The 19,744-nt window shown below is 36.8% G+C and overlaps 1 protein-coding gene across 1 annotated transcript in view; it reads right to left on the bottom strand.

The window, feature by feature from the left end:
• LOC140695739 (uncharacterized) overlaps nt 1–18,492 on the bottom strand; it is a 134,798-nt gene extending 116,306 nt beyond the window's left edge. Inside the window, exons 1-2 of the mRNA XM_072958929.1 lie at nt 18,350–18,492; nt 6,585–6,773 (exon numbers count right to left, since the gene is read on the bottom strand). Coding sequence (XP_072815030.1) covers nt 6,585–6,773; nt 18,350–18,358 — 198 coding nt within the window. The 5' untranslated portion in view covers nt 18,359–18,492. The remainder of the gene's footprint in view (nt 1–6,584; nt 6,774–18,349) is intronic.
• Nucleotides 18,493–19,744: the final 1,252 nt, after the last annotated feature.

Raw genomic sequence — 19,744 nt, 5'->3', positions numbered from 1 at the left:
CCTGGCACACAGGAGAAATGCAATATATATGTCTTGAATGAATAAATGAATACTATGAAACATTTACATAAAACTTTAGTTATTCTTTAAGATCACATGCAAGAACAAACTGACTCAAATAGCACTACTTTATAACCTTAGAAACCAGTTAAAGACTCCTGAAGCTGTGTGACATCAATAAGAATTCTCTCTTAGTGTGTCAAACTATTTTGCCGATTTTATTTATTTTACTGTTACTTCCCTCAAGGACACCAGATTGGCAGGTAAAAACCTTATTCTCTGCTTCAGCATAAAACCTTATTTGGTATCATTCATTGGGAAATATTAGTTTCCATTATAAAGACTGATGGGAATGGCTCCTAAAATCCATTCCTCATAGGTGTGAGTTTTTAAAAATTATAAATCAGTCTAAAAACTCAAATAAAATGTTATATTTTCCTACATTAAAAATATATATCTTCATAATAACCTAAAAGTTCAGGGTGTATTTTAGAAATCCAGATTCCCTCAGGGTTCTGTATTGAGATTTGGCTACACAGGAAGAGCCAGCTTTCGGCCCCCCTCCACTTCTTTTTCCACACCCTGGCCCAGCCTGCCCCACAAGGGGCCATTTGCTCATGCAGGCGGTCATCCCAGTTTTCATATCTAAGACCGGTCATTCTGCTTACCACACCTCTAACTGCTGTTCCTAGGCCACCCTTAAAACCAAGGGAAGGACACACTAGCAGAACAATTTAGTGCTCAAGAAGATGCACCAGAGAAGAGAACTGAGCAAACCCAAAAGGTGAGCTTGGGGTCACCTGGACGGGAAAACCTGGGGATCCAGGTGCTCTTCTAGGGTTTTATAAGAGGATTCATGAGCTACTGCTGCTGACTGAGAGAAAAGCGCACAACGTGAGAGCTGAGAGGTAAGTTGTGTTCATGGTCTTACCGAGGACTATACAGCCTGAGAGACACTCGCTTATAGAACTCTGAGGAACTGCTCTGAAGAGCTAGGAAGAGAAGCCAGCATACATGTGAGCTTTTTGTTTTGTTTTGTTTTGGGCTACAGAATATGTACAATCAAGTATACATGTTGGTAAAAGATTACTGCTAGTCACCAAGAAGAGATATCTCAAGTTATTGATTGCAGTGGTTTTCTATGTATGGGAATACGCAAGCAGCTAGGTTTATTGAAATTCTTCCTAAAATATATCAAGCCATCTAAGGGGCCTGTTTGTCCAAAGTACAGAGTATCTGGTAATTGTCTTTAACTCCCTGATGAAGCACAGAATGCTTCATCTTGTTATCACCTTAACCTCTTCTGTCTGAAGCACAGAGCGCACTGTCGGGCAGCAACTGTGGAAGGTTTACTCTTTGCAGACTTGGATGGTGAGTGAGATGCCCTTTGTTCTTCTTTTGTTTGCACTTCCTATTGGCCCCATAGACACCTAATCCTGTGGGCTTGGGTATGGCTGAAAATGGCTCAGAACTGGGCTCTCTACCGCATTCAGCCAAAAACAGTGGCCTCTTGGCCAAGTTTAGGGGTGGTATCACCTGGAAGATACTGCAAATTTCAAAAAATACCTAAGCAGAAGGTAAAAGAACCGGGCAGTGAAGCAGTGAATTTTAAGGGCTGTCGTGCCCACAATTTAAGCACTGTAAGGTGAAGCAGAAAAGAGGAACACTTGTACCAGCAAATTCTGGAATTAAGCAGTACACAGACATCAGTTTGGATTACTATGCAGAGGGAGCAGAAAGAAGTTTCAATTTTAAAAAATAAAGAACTCCAAATATATCCCCTCTCACCCCCTTTGTTTCTGATAACCATAAACATTATGCTGTACATCAGAAATTGATACATTATAACTGACTAAACTTCAATAAAAAATAATAGATTAAAAAAAAAGAAGTACACTAGATGAAAGTCTCCTATTAACTAGAAATATAGTCAAAGCTTTGTCCATCAACACAACCTCCAGCTGAAAATTTAAGCCAAGGATTCAATTCCTATTTCAATAGACAGACTAGTAAGATCCGACCGAGTCTGGCTAAGTTTCACCTGTTTCAAGGATGCAAAAAGGAAAACAAAAAAATAAAACAGAGACCTGTGGTGGAACGGGGGATGGTGTAAGGTGAAAGGAATTACATCATGGGGGGCTTCAAAAAGATGTGATAGCAGAATTAAAAGAACATTTTTGAAACTTGGCTGACATCCTAGAAAAAGTAAAAGATCTGGCCTCGATAAACTGGGTGAAGAATATATAAAGGGAAAAATATTGAAATAAAAAGGAAACAGAAAACTTAAATTTAAATTTAGATTAAAAATTTAAACAATGAAATGGAAGGTACGATAATAAGATGAAAAAGGAAATGAGTGTGATAAACAAGGATTTCAGAAAACCTAAAACCATAACAACTAACCTAAATTGGAGGCAGTCAAGGGCAAAATTAAAATCTTGGACAACTGAATCAGTGAACATGAGAAACTTACTAAGAACACAGAAGAAAAATGAAAAGAAATTAAAATAATAAAATATAACATACTAAGTTATTCTACTTAATAACTCTTTATAGCAAGACTGAATTAGAGATTATCTACATGTTAAAAACAATGAAAATGCTAAAACTGTACTCAAGGGAAAATTCAGTGTATTAAAAATATTTCTTAATTACAGTAAACAGAAAATAAACAAAGAAGTACACTTTGAGAATAATAGAAGCTAGATCAAGAAAAACAAAACATCCCCACAAAAAAAAAAATCAAGAAAAGAAATAAGAACTAAATTTTAAAACTAATAGTAACTTAGAAAACCTAGTAGGATAAATATAGAAGTTCAAGCACTAGTTTCTTTAGAAAAAAAATACACAGTATGAAATGGCAAGAGTAATCCAAAAAAGTAAGAAAAAAGACACAAATGAACCACAATTAGAATAGGAAATAATGATGGCTACGTGCCAGAATTTTTTGTTGAGTGATTTCCAATCATTAGCACAGTCAAATAACCTTATCAACTAGGTATCATTTGCACTCCAGCTTTCAGGGGAGTAAACAGGCCTCAGAGCATTAAGAAATGTGTTCAAGGCATAAGGCAAGCAAACGATAACACCAACACTGAAACCCTGCAGATCTGCAAACTGCAATCCCAACCCCCACCCTTCTTACAACAAATACAGATTCTCCAAATAAAAGCCTCACCATTATTTTGAAATACTTAATATTAAAAAGTTTGATTGGCTTCAAAATCCACTTACAGTTATCACAAGGAATGTCAAGATTACATTTGTCAATGAAAGAAAAGGTAAATCTTGGCTTGAAACATAATTTCAATCATGGAAACATAAGCACTGTTAATGGATATAAAGTATGTTTTTGCATTTATCTACCTATATGAATAAAGCTCTTGTTGATGATCATCTACAAGAATTTAAAGAGAACATCATCAAGCCTTCATTGGGGAACTATGTAACTATCTCATTGGGGCACTATATAACTATCTCATTGGGGAACAATATAACTATTTCAACTATATAAATAAATTCTGATACATATATTTTGCCAGATAAGAAAGTAGCTCATTGAAATTTTATACATGAATTACTACTATTTTTTGCTTTCAATTGGCAAAGATTAAAAAAGATAACTATATACAACGTGGAATCCTAACAACCACCACGACACACTTCTGTGTACCACCTAGAATGCCTAAGAATTCAACTTAAAATAATACTTGGAAGAGTGGACAGACAGTATATTAGAGTTTGCTGAACTACTTTATAACAACTGAAACCTAAAAAAAGCCCTTAATGTCCAACAATAGGAAACTGGTTAAATGTGACACATCCATAATATTAAAATACAGTATAGTTATTAAGAAAGGTTTAGTAGATGTGTGCCAATTATTTCTTACTACATAATGAAACATCCTCAAACTTAATTGGTTTAAGACAACAATAACATTTATTTCCCTCACACTCTGTCATTAGTGCAGGGTTCAGCAAGGACTACTTGTGTCTGCTCTATTCAGAGTCAGCTCGGATAGCTCAGAGACTGGGGACTGAAATTATCACGTATTGGTGATTCATGCCACGTTGTCTCCCCAGCATGGCTGCTTCAGGATAGCCAGACTTTTTACATGTCTGGACTCTGAAGGTGGATGCATTTTCCAAAAGAGAAAGAGCCAAGCAGATGTTGTGTTGCCTTTTACAAACTAGCCTCAGAATAACCACAGTATCACTCTGCCACATTATACTCCTTAGAATCAAGTCACTAAGGCGGCCATATTCAAGAGGGAGAAGAACTAAACTCCAATTTTGGATAGGATAGGATGGGAGTGTCAACAAATTTTACAAGTATACTTTAAAACATCTACATGATGTATACTTACTGATATTTAAAAAGTCTTCATATAAGTAAAAATGTTACAAAACATATATACATGTTAGTTGCTTGTTATTTATATTTCAATGTGTAAATATCTAGCAAAACTAAATACAATCTCAAGGTTATGCACCAAAGTATTAGTAGGCCTTTTTATTAGGGTAGAGGGCTCAAATGGCAAATCCATTTATTTTGGCTGTTCTGTGGTATTTCCTGTAATTCTAACAAATATACGCCACAGTAAAATTTAGAAGCAAAACACAAATAATCTTTTCTGGAACACTGGGGAGACATTGTTTCTCAGAAAAGGATGTTTTATATGTGAAGAAAGAGGTGAAAGTTTTCACTAAACATTTAATTGTGTAGTAAGTCTTTGAGAGGCGGGTTCAGAGTTCCCCTTCGTTTTTATTGTGGGGCTTCTTCTAATCTTTAATCGCTTAAAAAATATGCCACCTCCTAGTCAATTAATGATTTGAACTCAGTTAATGGCTTGGCCAACAAATATGTATTCAATCCTGACAGGGAATAAAGGGGTGTCCTAAAGATTCAAAGTACACAGAAAACTTTAAATGTGACATATCTTTAATATCGTTTGCAAGCTTCCAGCAAATATTACAAATTGTGAATTTCCTACTGTCATAGAAGTATGCCATTTTTTTAGGGTTTGTTCCAGAAGATGACCCTGTTCAGAATCAATGCACAAGCCTCAGGCCTGTTCCAAGCAGAACTGAGTAGTTGGGAAAGTTTGTTTCAGGTGCCCTACCCCAACTTCCCTTACTGTACTTTTTCACCATGGTCCTTCTTTCTATGACCGCACAGCCCAGTGACTACATGTTGTATCCTTAGAGACGAGGATCTTCCTCTGCACGGCATTTTCTTAATCTGTCTGCCCAGGAAGATCCCCTGATTTGGGATCTTCCCAGCCCAATCTTTCTCTTCCATCACCCCCAACAAGAATGAGCTGTCATGTGAGTCAGTCCCTACAGGGTCTTTTTCTTTACTCAGCAACATCCAGAGGTGAAAATGAACTCATATCTGTGATGAGTGAGGGGAATTCTTAAATTCCTCACTTAGGTCTTCATATTCAACTGGTGCTCAAATATTATCTATTTTCCATGTTAGGAAGGAAGACACACAGGAGAATGAGGCTGGCAGGCAAACATATTAATAATGAAATTAAAGTACTATTAAGAGATCATTATTAATAAAGATTTATGAAAAAATAGGGGATGGTTATGCTTTTTTGGCAGGTATTTTAAAGGTTTTATGCAGAAAAAACTTGAGATTAGAAGGATGATTTCTTTTAATTTATTATTTCTATTATATTTCAGTATTTTGTAGATTCTGAGGGAAGAATAAAATAGACAAGGACATTTAAGAAAGAGAAATTAGGACAGAATCATGACATAGCTTGGAACAATCCATTCATCATAAGTACTTCTGTGTGACCTAAGGGTTGAATGGAAATTCTAAGAGAGGTATATAGTAAAGTAGGCTAGAGCTAATGCTATCTATCCTGTGGGGGCACTCCAGGGGTTTATTAGCAGAGGAGTATTATTAAAAGACATATTTTTCATTTATTTAGTAAGTGAAGAAACTTAGACATTGGATGCGTTGTAGAGGATGAATTGGATGTGGCAGCACCCAAGGAAGAGAGAACATGTAAAAGGCTAATGCAATAATCTGAGTAAGATGATGTAAGCCTGAAACAAGGCAGTGCAGTAGGCATAGCAAAACAGACTCAAATGTCCAGAACTTGAATTCAAGAAGAACAGTGATGAACAATATAAAATGGGTGAGGGGTTGCATTAAATCTGTAGATTGCCTTGGGCAGTGTGACCATTTTAACAATATTGATTCTTCCAACCCAGGAGCATGGGATATCTTTCCATTTTTTAAAGTCTTCTTTAGTTTCCTTCATCAATGGTTTATAGTTTTCCGTGTATAATTCTTTCACCTTCTTGGTTAGATTTATTCCTAGGTATTTTATTACTTTGGGTGCTATTTTAAAGGGGATTGTTTCTTTATTTTCTTTTTCTGTTGATTCATCGTTAGTGTAAAGAAATGTAACTGATTTTTGAACGTTGATCTTGTAAACGGCTACATTGCTGATTGCTTCAATCAGCTCTAGTAGTTTCTGTGTGGACCTTTTAGGGTTTTCTACATATAGTAACATGTCATTGGCATATAGTAACATGTCATTGGCATATAGTGACACTTTTACCTCTTCTTTTCCAATCTGAATCCCTTTTATGTCTCTCTCTTGCCTGATTGCTGTGTCTAGGACTTCCAAGACTATGTTGAATGGGAGTAGTGATAGTGGGCATCCTTGTCTTGTCCCAGATTCTAGCGAGAAACTTTCGAGTTTTTCACCATTGAGTACCCCACTCCTGGGCATATATCCAGAAGGAACCTGTAGAATAGATAAACAAGATTATACTGTATAGCACAGGGAAATATACACAAGATCTTATGGTAGCTCACAGAGGAAAAAAATGTCAAAATGAATATATATATGTTCATGTATGACTGAAAAATTGTGCTCTACACTGGAATTTGACACAACATTGTAAAATGATTATAAATCAATAAAAATTTTTAAAAAATGGGTGAGGATGAGATAGGCATAGAACAACTTCAGTATCTCCAGCTTGAGAAAGTGAGTAAAATGACCATTTTTCATGTAAGAAAACCATAACAAAGAACAGATTCAGAAGGAATGAGATGAAGAGTTTTGTTTGGGCCATGTTGAATTTAAGATGCTTAACAGACGTTCACATTCACATTCACATTCACATTCACATTCACATCTAGTATGCAGTTGGAAACCTACATCTGTAACTCTGGAGAAAAGAGAAAAAGAAGATACTCCTTGGAGGGTTGATAATTAGTCAGTAGCTGGAACCATGGAACCAGACGATCCCACCAAAGGAAAATTGAGAAAATGTCCAAGGAGGAGTTATGGAGAGCACCAATATGTGAGAGTGGGAGGAGAAGGGTGAATTAATGAAACATATGTGGATAGATCGGGAAGACAGGAGGTGATCTAGGGGTGTGCATGACATGGAGTATCAGGGAGAAGAGAATGCCAAGAAGGGAATGGCCAGCAGCTATTCATACATTGCCCAAAGAGAGAACAAGGTGATAAGAAACAGAGTCTTTGGATTTGGCAACCTGAAAATAACTTCAGTGGGAAGCATTTTTAAGAGATATTAACAGAAGCCAGAGAATGATGTTTGAGGGGTGAATACGAGCTGAAGAAGTTGACAACGAAAATGTGGGTTACTAGTTCAAGATATTCAGTGGAGGTAGGACCACAAGGAAAGCTTTTACAATACTCAAGTATCCTGATCTAGAAAAAAAAAAATAGGCAATGGAAGGGGGAGACTGAAATCAAAGAAAAGAGATATAATTGACCGATTTAGAATTTGAAGGAACTAGAAGAAGACAGGTTCAAGAGTGGGGTGAAAATAAGGAGTAGGGGACAGAGGCAAGGAGATAATTTAGGAACTGAAAAGCAAGAGCAGTAAGGTTATTCAATTTTTGTGGCCTCTATTTTCTCAGTTAAGTAAAGGAATAAGTCACCTGCTAAGAATGAGATGTGCAGAAGAATGGGACTTCTGAGGTATTCTGGATTATCCATTAAGGGAAATAAAAAGGGAAGTGTCTAGGAGCAGGTATAGAATTTCCAAAAAGCATTGGAGGTGAAATTCATAAACATGACATGTCACTTCTCTGCAGATTACAGAGTTTCTATTTTCCTTGCAGAGTCCTAAACCTTTGAAACAAGAATAGAAAAGCAAATCACTCTTGGAAGCCAGCAATGGGTGTGGCAGAGCACTGGGAAGGGAAGAAATTGAGAGTGCTGATAAGTTTTACTGAAGTTATCCATTATGGTGGAAAGGTGTTTAGCTTGAAGTGAAAATGATGCCAAGTCATAGAGGAAGAATAGATTGAGAGGCTTGGAGAGTCTAAGAGCTCAAAAGTTCAATCAGTTTCATTTAAAACTTATTTATTATTCACCTACTACATCCTGAGCTCTGTGTTAAACCCCCAAAAAGAACGAGGTCCTTCTAGCGATTTAAAGTCCAGTGGGAGAAATAAACATACAATTTAGTGCCAAGATGAAAATATGTTTGGAGTATAAATTGATACCAAAGTAGAAAGCTCTTATTCATCTGGGGAAGAATGAGCAGGAAGGCAGTTTAGTGGGGACAAAAGGAAAAACTTGAGGAATGGCAGTTTGTAGTTGTAAAGTTTATGTCTCCATAGGCACTTTAAGAAGCAAATCTATAGATGGGATTTCTAGCAGCCTACTGGGAGGATTATTTGAAGTTAGGATCTTTGATATTGCACCATAAAGATCTAGCTTAAAGGATCATTACACTACCTGCCTCTAGGGTAGACATTTCAATATCTCATCAAAGTATCAAAGGAAAACAATGACAGCTAACAGCTATTCGTTTTTACTATATGGCAGGCAAGATGCAGAGAATGATACATATATTAGCTCACTTAATGTTCACAATACCCTATAGTACTATTATTATTACTCTTACATTATGAGTCAAGAAACTGAGGAAAAGAGAGGTTAAGTAATTTGCCCAAGCTCACACAGCTGGTAAGTAGCAAAGCCAGTATTTCATCCCAGGTAGTTTGGCTCTGAGACCATGATATAGCAATACTCATCATATGGAAAAAGGTAACTAGTAAAGATATCTCCAGTTCCAAAGATGAATTTCCAGGTATTTCAATCTTAATGGGACTGATGGAACTGTTCACTGGTCATCCGTTGTAATATCTGAAAACAGTGAGGAAAATCCTTTATCACAATTCACATTAAGGGGTTTCATTGATGAATAATAGCTATTTGCTCATTTGTTTGCCAAAAAATATGATTCCTGTTAACTTCAGTTAATTTTGTTTTGGTGAGTGGTTGTTGGCAAGTTTAGACTAGACTGCATGAGACAGGTGAATTCTAGGAAAGGTTACAGGATGTCACCCATAATCTTCCCTATCACCTTTTTCCCTAGTCACCCCTCAGCCTTCCCACCAAATTTACATTGGACAAATGGTTTAACATTAGTAGTTGGATAGGTTATCAAATAATAAGCCAACCTGGGAAGCCTATGTATTTCAGCTAACTCCAGCCTCCAACAAGGACCACAGCCCATCACAGGGCACTTGGTCGGCATGGAAGTTGAGTGCTTGGTTGACAGAGTGACTTATGGAACATGTGCTAACAACACTGATGTCTACCCCTGCCTAAGAGCCCTAAGGCCAGGCTGACCTGAGTCAGGCTCTCTAAATCAGGAAAACAGGAAAAGAAACCAGCTGTGCATCTGCCAGCACCAACCTTCTCACTCTTCACCTCTCACCTCACTCCTGGGAGGAGTACCTGGCCCTCTCTCTTCAGCTCTCTGTGAACCTGATACCCACGGCCTGAAAGCAACAAAATCCATAACTGGCAACAGTGCTTTCATCCCCACACACCTGAATCCTCCACCCAGGTGCACACAAGGCAGAGCCAGCAGGGGTGACAGCTGTTTTGCGGGTATTTCTGGTTGTGGGAGCAAAGAAGTAATCCTCAGTCTTGGAGTTTGTCAGAGTCTTACCCCTGCTCTCTCCTGGGAATACAGGAGAGAGCATCTGGGGGGCACATGGCTGTTCCCCACACCACTCCTCCAGCTTGACGGATGAAGGGTTTTCCTCTCCTTCATATTCCCTCTGCAGGTCTTACTTCATTTGGAAGCAATATTTAAGTTCGCTTTTCTCTGAAAGTACTAGAATTCACAGGTGTTGTAGATCAAGCATGCTTTTTAGCATTTTCCAATCAATAATAAAGTGAAAATAGGAAAAAAGAAGTTGAAACACAATTTTAAATTACAGAGATTTTTTCCCCCAAGAGTCATACATACCAAAAAAAAGGTTCTATTTGAAGGTAAAACTATTGGCAGAGCCATTATTATCTTTTCTCAAGTCAGTTTATTTTTTAAATTATTATTTCCCTTAAGATGGTAATATCTTTTGATATTTTCTTCTCTAATCTTTCACCTAATCTCAATTTCAGACCAAGGTTTTGGGGCTATACTACTAAGATAGAACTGTAACAGGAATAGTAAAACCATCATTATTATCCTTGGCTTTTTTAGTTGGAAGATTTAAAGAAATTATTAGTTTGCAAGTTTTCTTAACTGATCCCCCGATGCAACCTGCTGAGTATGATGTAATTGTAACGATAAACACCCTTTTCACTTCTGTGGCCTCATTGCAATAGAAAGATCCCTTTTTTTTTTATTCTGAACTGAGAGATTCAGGAACAAATCTTATTGGCAAAAGGGTCTGTTGGCTGTGGCACTGTGGAGTGTACCATGACAAGAGTAAGGCCACGTCTCCTAGCAATGGAATCTACATAAAAACAGGGCGACTGGCTGAAAAGGTGTTTTGGCTGAAGCACACTGTGGATACTCCCAAAGAGACAAAGGGCATACTTTTGATCAATTACATAGTTTAAATTCTACTAACCCTGGTGAAAAACCATTTGATTTTCTTCACGCTAAATAGAGACCATAGCTGTCCCCTCAGAGCATGGAAAAGAATTAGTCTTTCAACTATATGTGGATCAGTGGAAATTATGAAAAACTTCAGGAAGGAACCAAAGGAAAAACCACTGCATTAAGTGCAACTTTTTTCTATGAGTTATTTTCAAAATGAGTAATGCCTTTTTGAAATTCCCAAACTAGAAGGCATATGCTTTGGCAAAAGGAAAGGATGAAGATAAGGATGCTAGGAATTTCCCCCGAGTCAGAAAAGTTAAAATATTATAGACAATGAATGAGGATCTCGGCAGAGAATAAAGAATAAAAGGACATCTTATTTTTGGACAATGTGTTTTCACCTTAGGTGAAAAAATTACATATAATATGTATATCTGTGTATATATGTAGTGTGTATACATATATATACACACACACACATTTCCAAGTCTTACACGTAGAGGAGTTCTTACAGCAGTTTATATCATTCCTTTTCTTGTAAGTTCACATAAAAGCCTAATAAAAATTGGCCTAACGTTTTTCCAAACAGGTGTTTGGCCAATTTTACTACATTTTTACTCTTCTTTTCACCCTATACTAGTCTTTTATTGTCTCATTGTTTTGTATGTGTACTCCTAACTTTCACAAAAAATTACAAACTCTTTAATGTCAGAGAATGTAACTTTGATCATTCTCACAGTATCTGATACTAACTACATAATAAGTACTATGTTAAATATATTCATGATTCATTAACCCATTCTTCTCTTCAATAAAATTCCTTTTAATTTAAACTCCATACCCAAAGTGTTTTGATGTGACGTTAAGACAAATATGGGGCAAGAAACTATATTCCAGTTTGAAGACCCTCGGGGTCAAACAGTTCCTGATCATCACTATAATAAATTTAGCAAGGGCAAAGAAGTATACACTCGCTCATTCACTGACGCCTTTACCATCTGTGTTAATGTCCTCTTCTAGCCTGAAACTTGCCGTGGCCTGGCAGACACCAATGTCTACATGAATGAACCACCCCAAGCTTAGCATCTGTTTTTTAGCCTCTAATTTCCACTGTATTTATTCCAAGTTAGTAAACTACTTCTATAGTCAGTTACTAAAATTTATTATCCTGCATAATTATCCACTCTTAAAACACTGTCTTCCAATTCTTTGGCCATGACCTCAGACCATTTCAGCCCCATTACATACATTTTCCCAGTAAACTTTTTCATCCTGTTTTCTCCCAGTCCTTCCTCCTCTCCCCACTTTCGTTCGTATACATCTTTAATTATTACCATCCATCCATCTCTTCATCCTCTGTTTTGCCATTATGTCTGTCTTAGCCCTTTTTTTTCTGTCACATCTCTAAAAAAAACCAAATCAGGACGACGGCAAAAATCTATTTGCACTAGAGTTGCTGAGCATTGCTGCTGAAAATCATATGGAATTATATTCTAAATTGCTCAGACTAGACTTTCATGTTCTTTGACTTTGAACAGACCCTCCGCACTGTTCAGAAACTGTTTTTCTATTTAGTTTTACTTCTTAATCTCCATAGCAGCAATTATTTGAATAATGTGCTGGGTTTCTATTGTTTTGTCTGCCCAGAATAGTATCTTTCCTTCTTCTGAGAAATTCATCTTTGAATGAGATGCCATCTTCTTACATATCCCACCTCTCTGTCTGTTGTGGATGATTTGGGGTGGGCACCTGGGCCAAGCCTGAGCAATGCTAGCTCCTACTCACCAACCATGCTTGATTGCTACAGAAATGGGAATGTTACCCAAGCCAAAGTCAGTTATCCTTCTGGGGACATTTTTGAATTAGAACTGGGGAAGGAGAAGGACAAGGGAGAAAAGGAAATGGAGACAGGAAGAGAAAAAACAAGGAGACCACAACTGCAATAGAAATGAACAAACACAGGAACATCCACAGTTAGCCTCTGGGGGTCAGGACAGAAATCTAGATGTGTCTGTGCTGAGCTAGAGTTCTTTAGCCCATCAATCAGACCGCCATGTCAGCCACTCACAGCTCGCCCCACACTTCCTACCCAGCCACTAGTCCTCTCACTCAGAGGATGACATTGATTTCCACTTTGAAAAGGAAATGTTAATCACAAGAGAAGAAATCCCTCAACTTCCTGCCGGCACAACTGCCAGGCTCCTCTCTCCCTTGACAGGATGGGAGATCTTCTCCATGCTCTGATTCCAGCCCTCCTGGTTGGCGCCCCCAGCTCCTTTGCTTATTCTCCTTTTCTCCTACATCCCCTGCTTCATTGTTGATACTGCCTCTTCTCCAACAGCATAGAATCATCCTCAAGTCTTGCAATTCTCAAAAAAAGGAAAATAAAAATTTCTCCAGCATGTCCCTTTCAAGTACTGTCCTACTGTTTCCATCCCCACATTACAGTCAAGTGGTTTTTCTTTCATTTGACCCCGGGTGCATTAATCATAATTCTCATTCCATGATGATTGGCGGTCATCACTCCAAGACGGACCCACTTTGTTTATTTGGTTGATTCCTTACTTTTAACTCTGTAATAAGCTGATATAAAATCATCGTCCCAAACCAACGCTGGGCCCCTCAGACAAGCATCCAGACTCCACATTCCCATCTCCCTGCCATCCTCTTTCAAAGGTGTCACCCTCCTGAATCCTACATTAATTCTTCACTGGCTTTCCTTTTCGTAAAGTTTATTGCATCTATGCATTCTTCAAAATCTGTCATTATTTTAACCTTGTTAAAAAGTTATTAAATATCATAATGTTCATTTACCAGTCTTTTTAAATGCCATTACAGTTCTTTGAGTGCTATATACTGTTTATTGGGTGAAATTCTCATTTAGAAAGAGTTTTAAATAATGAATGGGTATATTATCAAATGTTTCCTCTGAATTCGGTTTTGAGCTGATTACATGAATTTTTCTTTTTTAACCTATAAACAGGTTAACCATATTTATGGATTTTTTCTAATATTAAACCTTCTTTATACACTGGGATAAACCCAAATTGGCTGTGGTGTATATCTGCTTTAAACACTATTGGATTTTATTTGTAAATACTTCCTTTGTGTTTCTAGTAATAAATGAAACAGAACTGTAACTTTCCTTTTTCATAATGTTCTTATTTTATTTTGGTATCAGCATTATTCAAGCCTCATCAAAGCAGCTTGGAAGGAGTTCCTCTTTGCTATTGTCTGAAAGAGTGTGCATATAATTGTGAACATCTGTTCTTTGTTTACTCTTATTAAAAGTGAAGAATACAATTTAAAAATGATTTATTGGCTATGATACCAAAAGCATAGGCAATAAAAGAAAAAACAGATAAACTGGACTACATCAAAATTAAAGACTTCTTTACATCAAAGGACAAAACTAACAAATAAAAAGGCAACGCATGGAATGGGAGAAAACATTTGCAAATTATCTATCTGATACAGGTTTAATATCCAGAATATGTAAAGAAATCCTATAACTCAACAACAACAATTAAAATAATCTGATTAAAAAATGGGAAAAGACTTTGACAGACATTTCTCCAAAGAAAACACATAAATGGCCAATAAGCACATAAAAAGATTCCTTAAGATCCCTAATCATTAGGGAAATGCAAATCAAAACCATAATGAAATACCACCTCACACCCATTGGAATGGCTACTATAAAAAAAAAACCCAAAAAACAAAACCAGAAAACAAAAAGTGCTAGGAAGGATGTTGAGAAATTAGACCCACTGTGAACTGTTGATGGACATATAAAATGGTACAGCTGCTGTGGAAAACAGTATGGTGGTTCCTCAAAAAAAAATTAAAATATAATTGATATTATTTGCCAATTCCACTTCTGGGTATATACCCAAAAGAACTGAAAGCAGAGTCTCAGACAGATATTTGTACACCAATGATCATAGCAGCATTATTCACAATAACCAAAAGATGGAAGCAGCCCAAGTGTCCATGGACAGATAAGTGAACAAAATGTGGTACATACATACAATGGAATATTGTTATGTCTTAAAAAGGAAGGGAATTATAACATACGCATCAACATGGATGAATCTTCAGGACATCATTTTAAGCAAAATAAGCCAGTCACAAAAAGACAAATACTTGTAATAACCTATAATGGAAAAGAATCTGAAAAATAAATATATAGATATGCATGTATGTAAGACTGAATCACTTTGCTGTGTACCTGAAACACTGTAAATCAACTATACTTCAATTTAAAAAACTGAAAAAAAACTCCATCAAACCAAAGCACTCATAAGTTCCTAGTTTATCATGCTGCTTATATTATGATTTGCATATTAAGTGTCTATAAATTCACTATTCCGAACATGTTGCCATACAACCATTACATTAACAGTAAAATAATTTTTGTATCTTTAAATAAAAAGACAAATAATTCCACTTACATGAGGTACCTAGAGTAGTCAAATTCATAGATACGGAAAGCAGAATGGTGGTTACCAGAAATGCAGGGAGGGAAGAATGGGGAGATATAGTTAAATGGGTACAGGGTTTCAGTTTTGCAGGCTGAAGAGTTCTGCAGGTAGATGGTGGTGACTGTTGCACAACAATGTAAATGTACTTAATATCACTGAACTCAACAGTTAAAATGCTTAAAATGGCAAATTTTATGTTCAGTGTACTTTACCACAATTGAAAGTATTTTTTAAAGAAGAATATATTCTGTGTAGCTGAGGTGGCTTTCCTCGGTTTCACAGACAGACTTAGAACTAATTCCCCTAGTTTCAGCTCTACCTGCCACCCACTGCACCCTCAATACTTGCCAACTCTCAGCAGGAACTCTGTGTGATTTCCATCAAGACAATCAGTGCCTACTTCCCCAACACAACTTCTAGAATACATTCTGTGCTGTGACACTTTTTGCTATGTTTCATCCATCAACCTGTCTCTAAACACTTCCTTTCAGATTTGCTGAAATTTCTTACTTGTTGATGTTCTCTGCTATCATATTTTTCACCATATATTAGAACAGAAGATAGTCAGTCCTCATAAGCAATGACTTTATTGCTGCATACTACTGGAGAACATCACTCACCAGATTACACCTTAAACCAAGCACTCTCTTTTGGAATATGCAATGCTTAACTTCAGATAGCAAGATAAGTGCAGGTTTTCTATGCCATGAATTTACATATCCCACGCAGTTACAAGTGTGCTGCAATACAGACCACCTTCTTCATTTAAATAAAGAAAACTCATTTACCCAACTAGTTGACAAAGCTGAATTTTTGCAAGTAGCTTTTGTAAACAAGACGAAACATTTTATTTTTTAAATAGCTCCTATAAATCTCAGCCACCAGGGTGTTTAGGGAAGTTCTGAGTTAGAAATTTAAAAGAAAATTTCCCCTAGAGATCTGCCACCCAGCCCCCAAGTATTTCATAAGGATCAGTGTTTATTCCCAAACATTTTGTTAGGGAGGAAGAGGAAATTAGTCATAATTCCAAAATTTTCCTGGAACAACTGTTATGAGAAGTTTTGTTTCTTTTTCTTTTTCAAATTTGCTTTCTTTGATGTAAGGATCCTGATGACAGGAAAGACAAATGCTTACGCTCAGTCTGCAATATTATACTGGAATCTCCTTTATTTTTAACTAGTACTTTACTGGTTTGAAACAAATTTCTGATGATTTGTCTATATTCTCCCTATCTCCTGCTACAGAGAATAGAACAAGACCCTCTGTGCTGACGGCATGGACTTACTGTACAAACTAGGAAGGAACAATCTCTCTTCAGGTTCTACCACTTAACTGCCACAGTAACAATACAACAACAATAAAGAGCTTTAAAACTATGTACATCAAATTATTTTGGGTGGATATCTTCCAACAATAGCAGGTCTATATCCAACAACCTAAAATGGCAGGTCAACTTATTTAGAAATAAAAAGGTGTACTTTAAATCTAAATAAATGTGAAGGGATCATTAAGAAAGTATAACTAAAGTCAGCCACGTTGTTTTCAATTATTTATAACCATGTAAAGTGTTTTATAAAGTCTCTTTTGAAAATTTAACAACTAAAATTATTTTTACTGTTTCTGGGGTGAAAATCAGGAGACTACTGAAAGCTACTCTCCAACATCCTAGAGTAGACCCAGAATGTAGTTTAAGCCTTGGCCAATCTCTGTGTGGTCATGGGATGACCATCCACTCAGATATGTATCTTAGAATAAATTAAGTAAATATACCCATGATTTTTGACAAAATCGTATCAAACTTACATTTTTTTCCATTGATAATATAACGTGTGAATCAACCCTCCTAGACAATGTTTACTATCTACTTGGTTGTGAGACAAAATATTCTTGAGTGATTGCCTAAAACAATGTATAGTTTACACACTCTTTCAAGTGCACTAAATTTTGTCTTGCACTTGGCCATAGCATCAAAGATCTATACCTATAACACAGTGCTTTGGCTACTTAAAAATAATTATATAAAATCTGTATAAGTTCACATCATATTATCTAGTTATTTTGAGGAATAATGAAAAGCCATAAAATTAACTCTATTTATCATAGTGTTTAGATGAATTTGCCCACCACATCACTTGTTCTCTTACTGGGGAAGACTCATGGTAGAAATACCTTCACGTATGACATTGTTCAAAGGCCAAATAAAGTTGACCTCAGTACATGATTTGTATTTAGGCCACGAACAGTATGAGTTTTGCTGCTGGGCTGGTTTCTATCTTTGTTTTGTTAGACGGACACTCAGAACCACTGTTGTATCTCACTTCCTATCAAATACGTAGCATCTTTGTGGCATGGATTTTTTAATTAACTCTAAACCTGGTGCATCTAAATTTCCCATCCTGATTTTACCTTTACTAATATTTATTCAACAGTATGTTTTATCCTACTATAATTTATGTGTATATATAAACCATTTCCATTCTTTTAGGGGAAAAAAGGATCATATAAAACAAACAAAACAAAACAAATCACTACACAGGACAAAAGGCAAACGAACAGCTAAACTACTGCATCACTTGCCCCACTGTCCTCTCTAACCTGGTATTTGTACTACAGTGGCTATTACGAAAACAGAGATCTGAAAAAAGCATTCATTTTTTGAACATTTATTGAACCAGTTATTCAGAAACTTTTGTGATATGCTTACCTGGCTGCCAGGCACCATGATAACTGTTAAGTCTGCCAAGACATGTAAGTCATGGCCCTTAAACTTCAGTAGGAAAAACAGGTAAGTACAATAGAGTATGGTAAGGATAACAGTAACAACAGAACCTAAAGAGTGACATGTATTCAGTAATACTCAATATTTACAACTGTCATGTCTTCGCTTAATGAATAATATAACTTAAAATGTATCTTAAAGAAAGAAGTGGAGCATCCCAGAAAGATGAAGTATGGAAGGACACAAAGCAAAAAAGTAACCAGAGATGAAAGAGATACTAAACTTTTACCTGGTGCATTCAGGGTTTGACATGGCTGGAGCTTCTTGCATTTGTGTAGGTGTGGGGAGCAGGAACATCAGGTGAGGCTGCACAGGTTGTACACTACATCCAGGTAGTACCATTTACTTAGATTACAACATGAATGGTGGCCCCTAGGGAGGTGCAATGCAAAACGTGCACAATTACGTGTGATAGTAGGGGTTACAGGAGGGGAAGGCAGAAAGTATGATATTCATAAAGCCTTGTTACTTTAAGGACTATAGTCCTTATAGTCCACTATGTAGTCCACTATAGTCCACTATAAGGACACTAAAATCACTTCACTGTAACAGTTCATTTTTAGTACCTTAATGACATTTTACCTACATTGTACTGTTGTGTCCATAGGACAAGAATCACATCTTGTATATGACTTTGACTACATACCATCATCTAATCTAGCTGTAAACTACAGGAGAGGTTTTGAACTTTAAAACCTTTGATGTGAATGCTTACTCAGGGTTGGTCTCCCTAAGGTTATTCCATAAAAGTAAGTCCCATCTACAGGGTGTACAGATAGGCACTAATTCTACTACAATATGTACTCATGAAATCATGTAATGGTCAGCCGTATCTCTTTAAATGAAGAGGAGACTGTCCAACAGCCAGGACTAAATACTTGGGCTCAGTGAGTTGAGAAATAGAATTTTAATAGAAGTACGACCAGAGAAGGGGGAGAAATCTATCTTAGATGAAGCCATGAAAGCTTCAGCACAAATCTGGAGAGAATGCAAGTGGAAGCCAGAACTCCGGGTTTTGTCACTGCTCAGGGTCCCAGTAGACAAGCAAAATGATTGGACTCATGCCATTCAAAACAGACTGCCATGACTGGGCAGGGGCAGGGGAGAGTCTAACCAAATGCAGAGAGGGGAGTAATTTCATACAAACATCTCAGGACTGGTCTGGATAAGTCTGAGGAATTTATTTGAAGAGTCATTTGGTGTGTCTAGATAAGTAACCAGTAAAGGTATTCATTCCATCATGGTTTCTGCAAGTGATAATTAATTATGGACCACCTTAGAACCACATCAAATATGAATGAGAGATTTTCTCTGAAAAGGTAAGCTTTTTAACTAGTGAGATTTTCAATTTTGTTTCAGTCCTTTCTTCTACATATGAGGAATCAGAAAAGCAAATGGGTAAGTGAAATGTCCTACCTAACAGCAAAGAGAATTTGTGAACCCCTTTCAATTTATCATGCTTACCTTGAAACCAATTCTGTATTATTCAGCCTCTTCTTCCTAAATTTTAGATGCAGGATGAAGTGTAGTTCAGATGACATGTGACCAAACATTCTGACTTATCTCTTCACAAATAGTTAGAGTCTAAATATCCAAATAAGGGCCTGTTTTCTTTGGAGTGTCT

Source organism: Vicugna pacos, chromosome 3, assembly GCF_048564905.1.
Source record: "Vicugna pacos chromosome 3, VicPac4, whole genome shotgun sequence".
Taxonomy (NCBI): domain Eukaryota; kingdom Metazoa; phylum Chordata; class Mammalia; order Artiodactyla; family Camelidae; genus Vicugna; species Vicugna pacos.
Note: the sequence above shows the minus strand (reverse complement) of the source record. Positions and strands in the feature narration are given on the sequence as shown.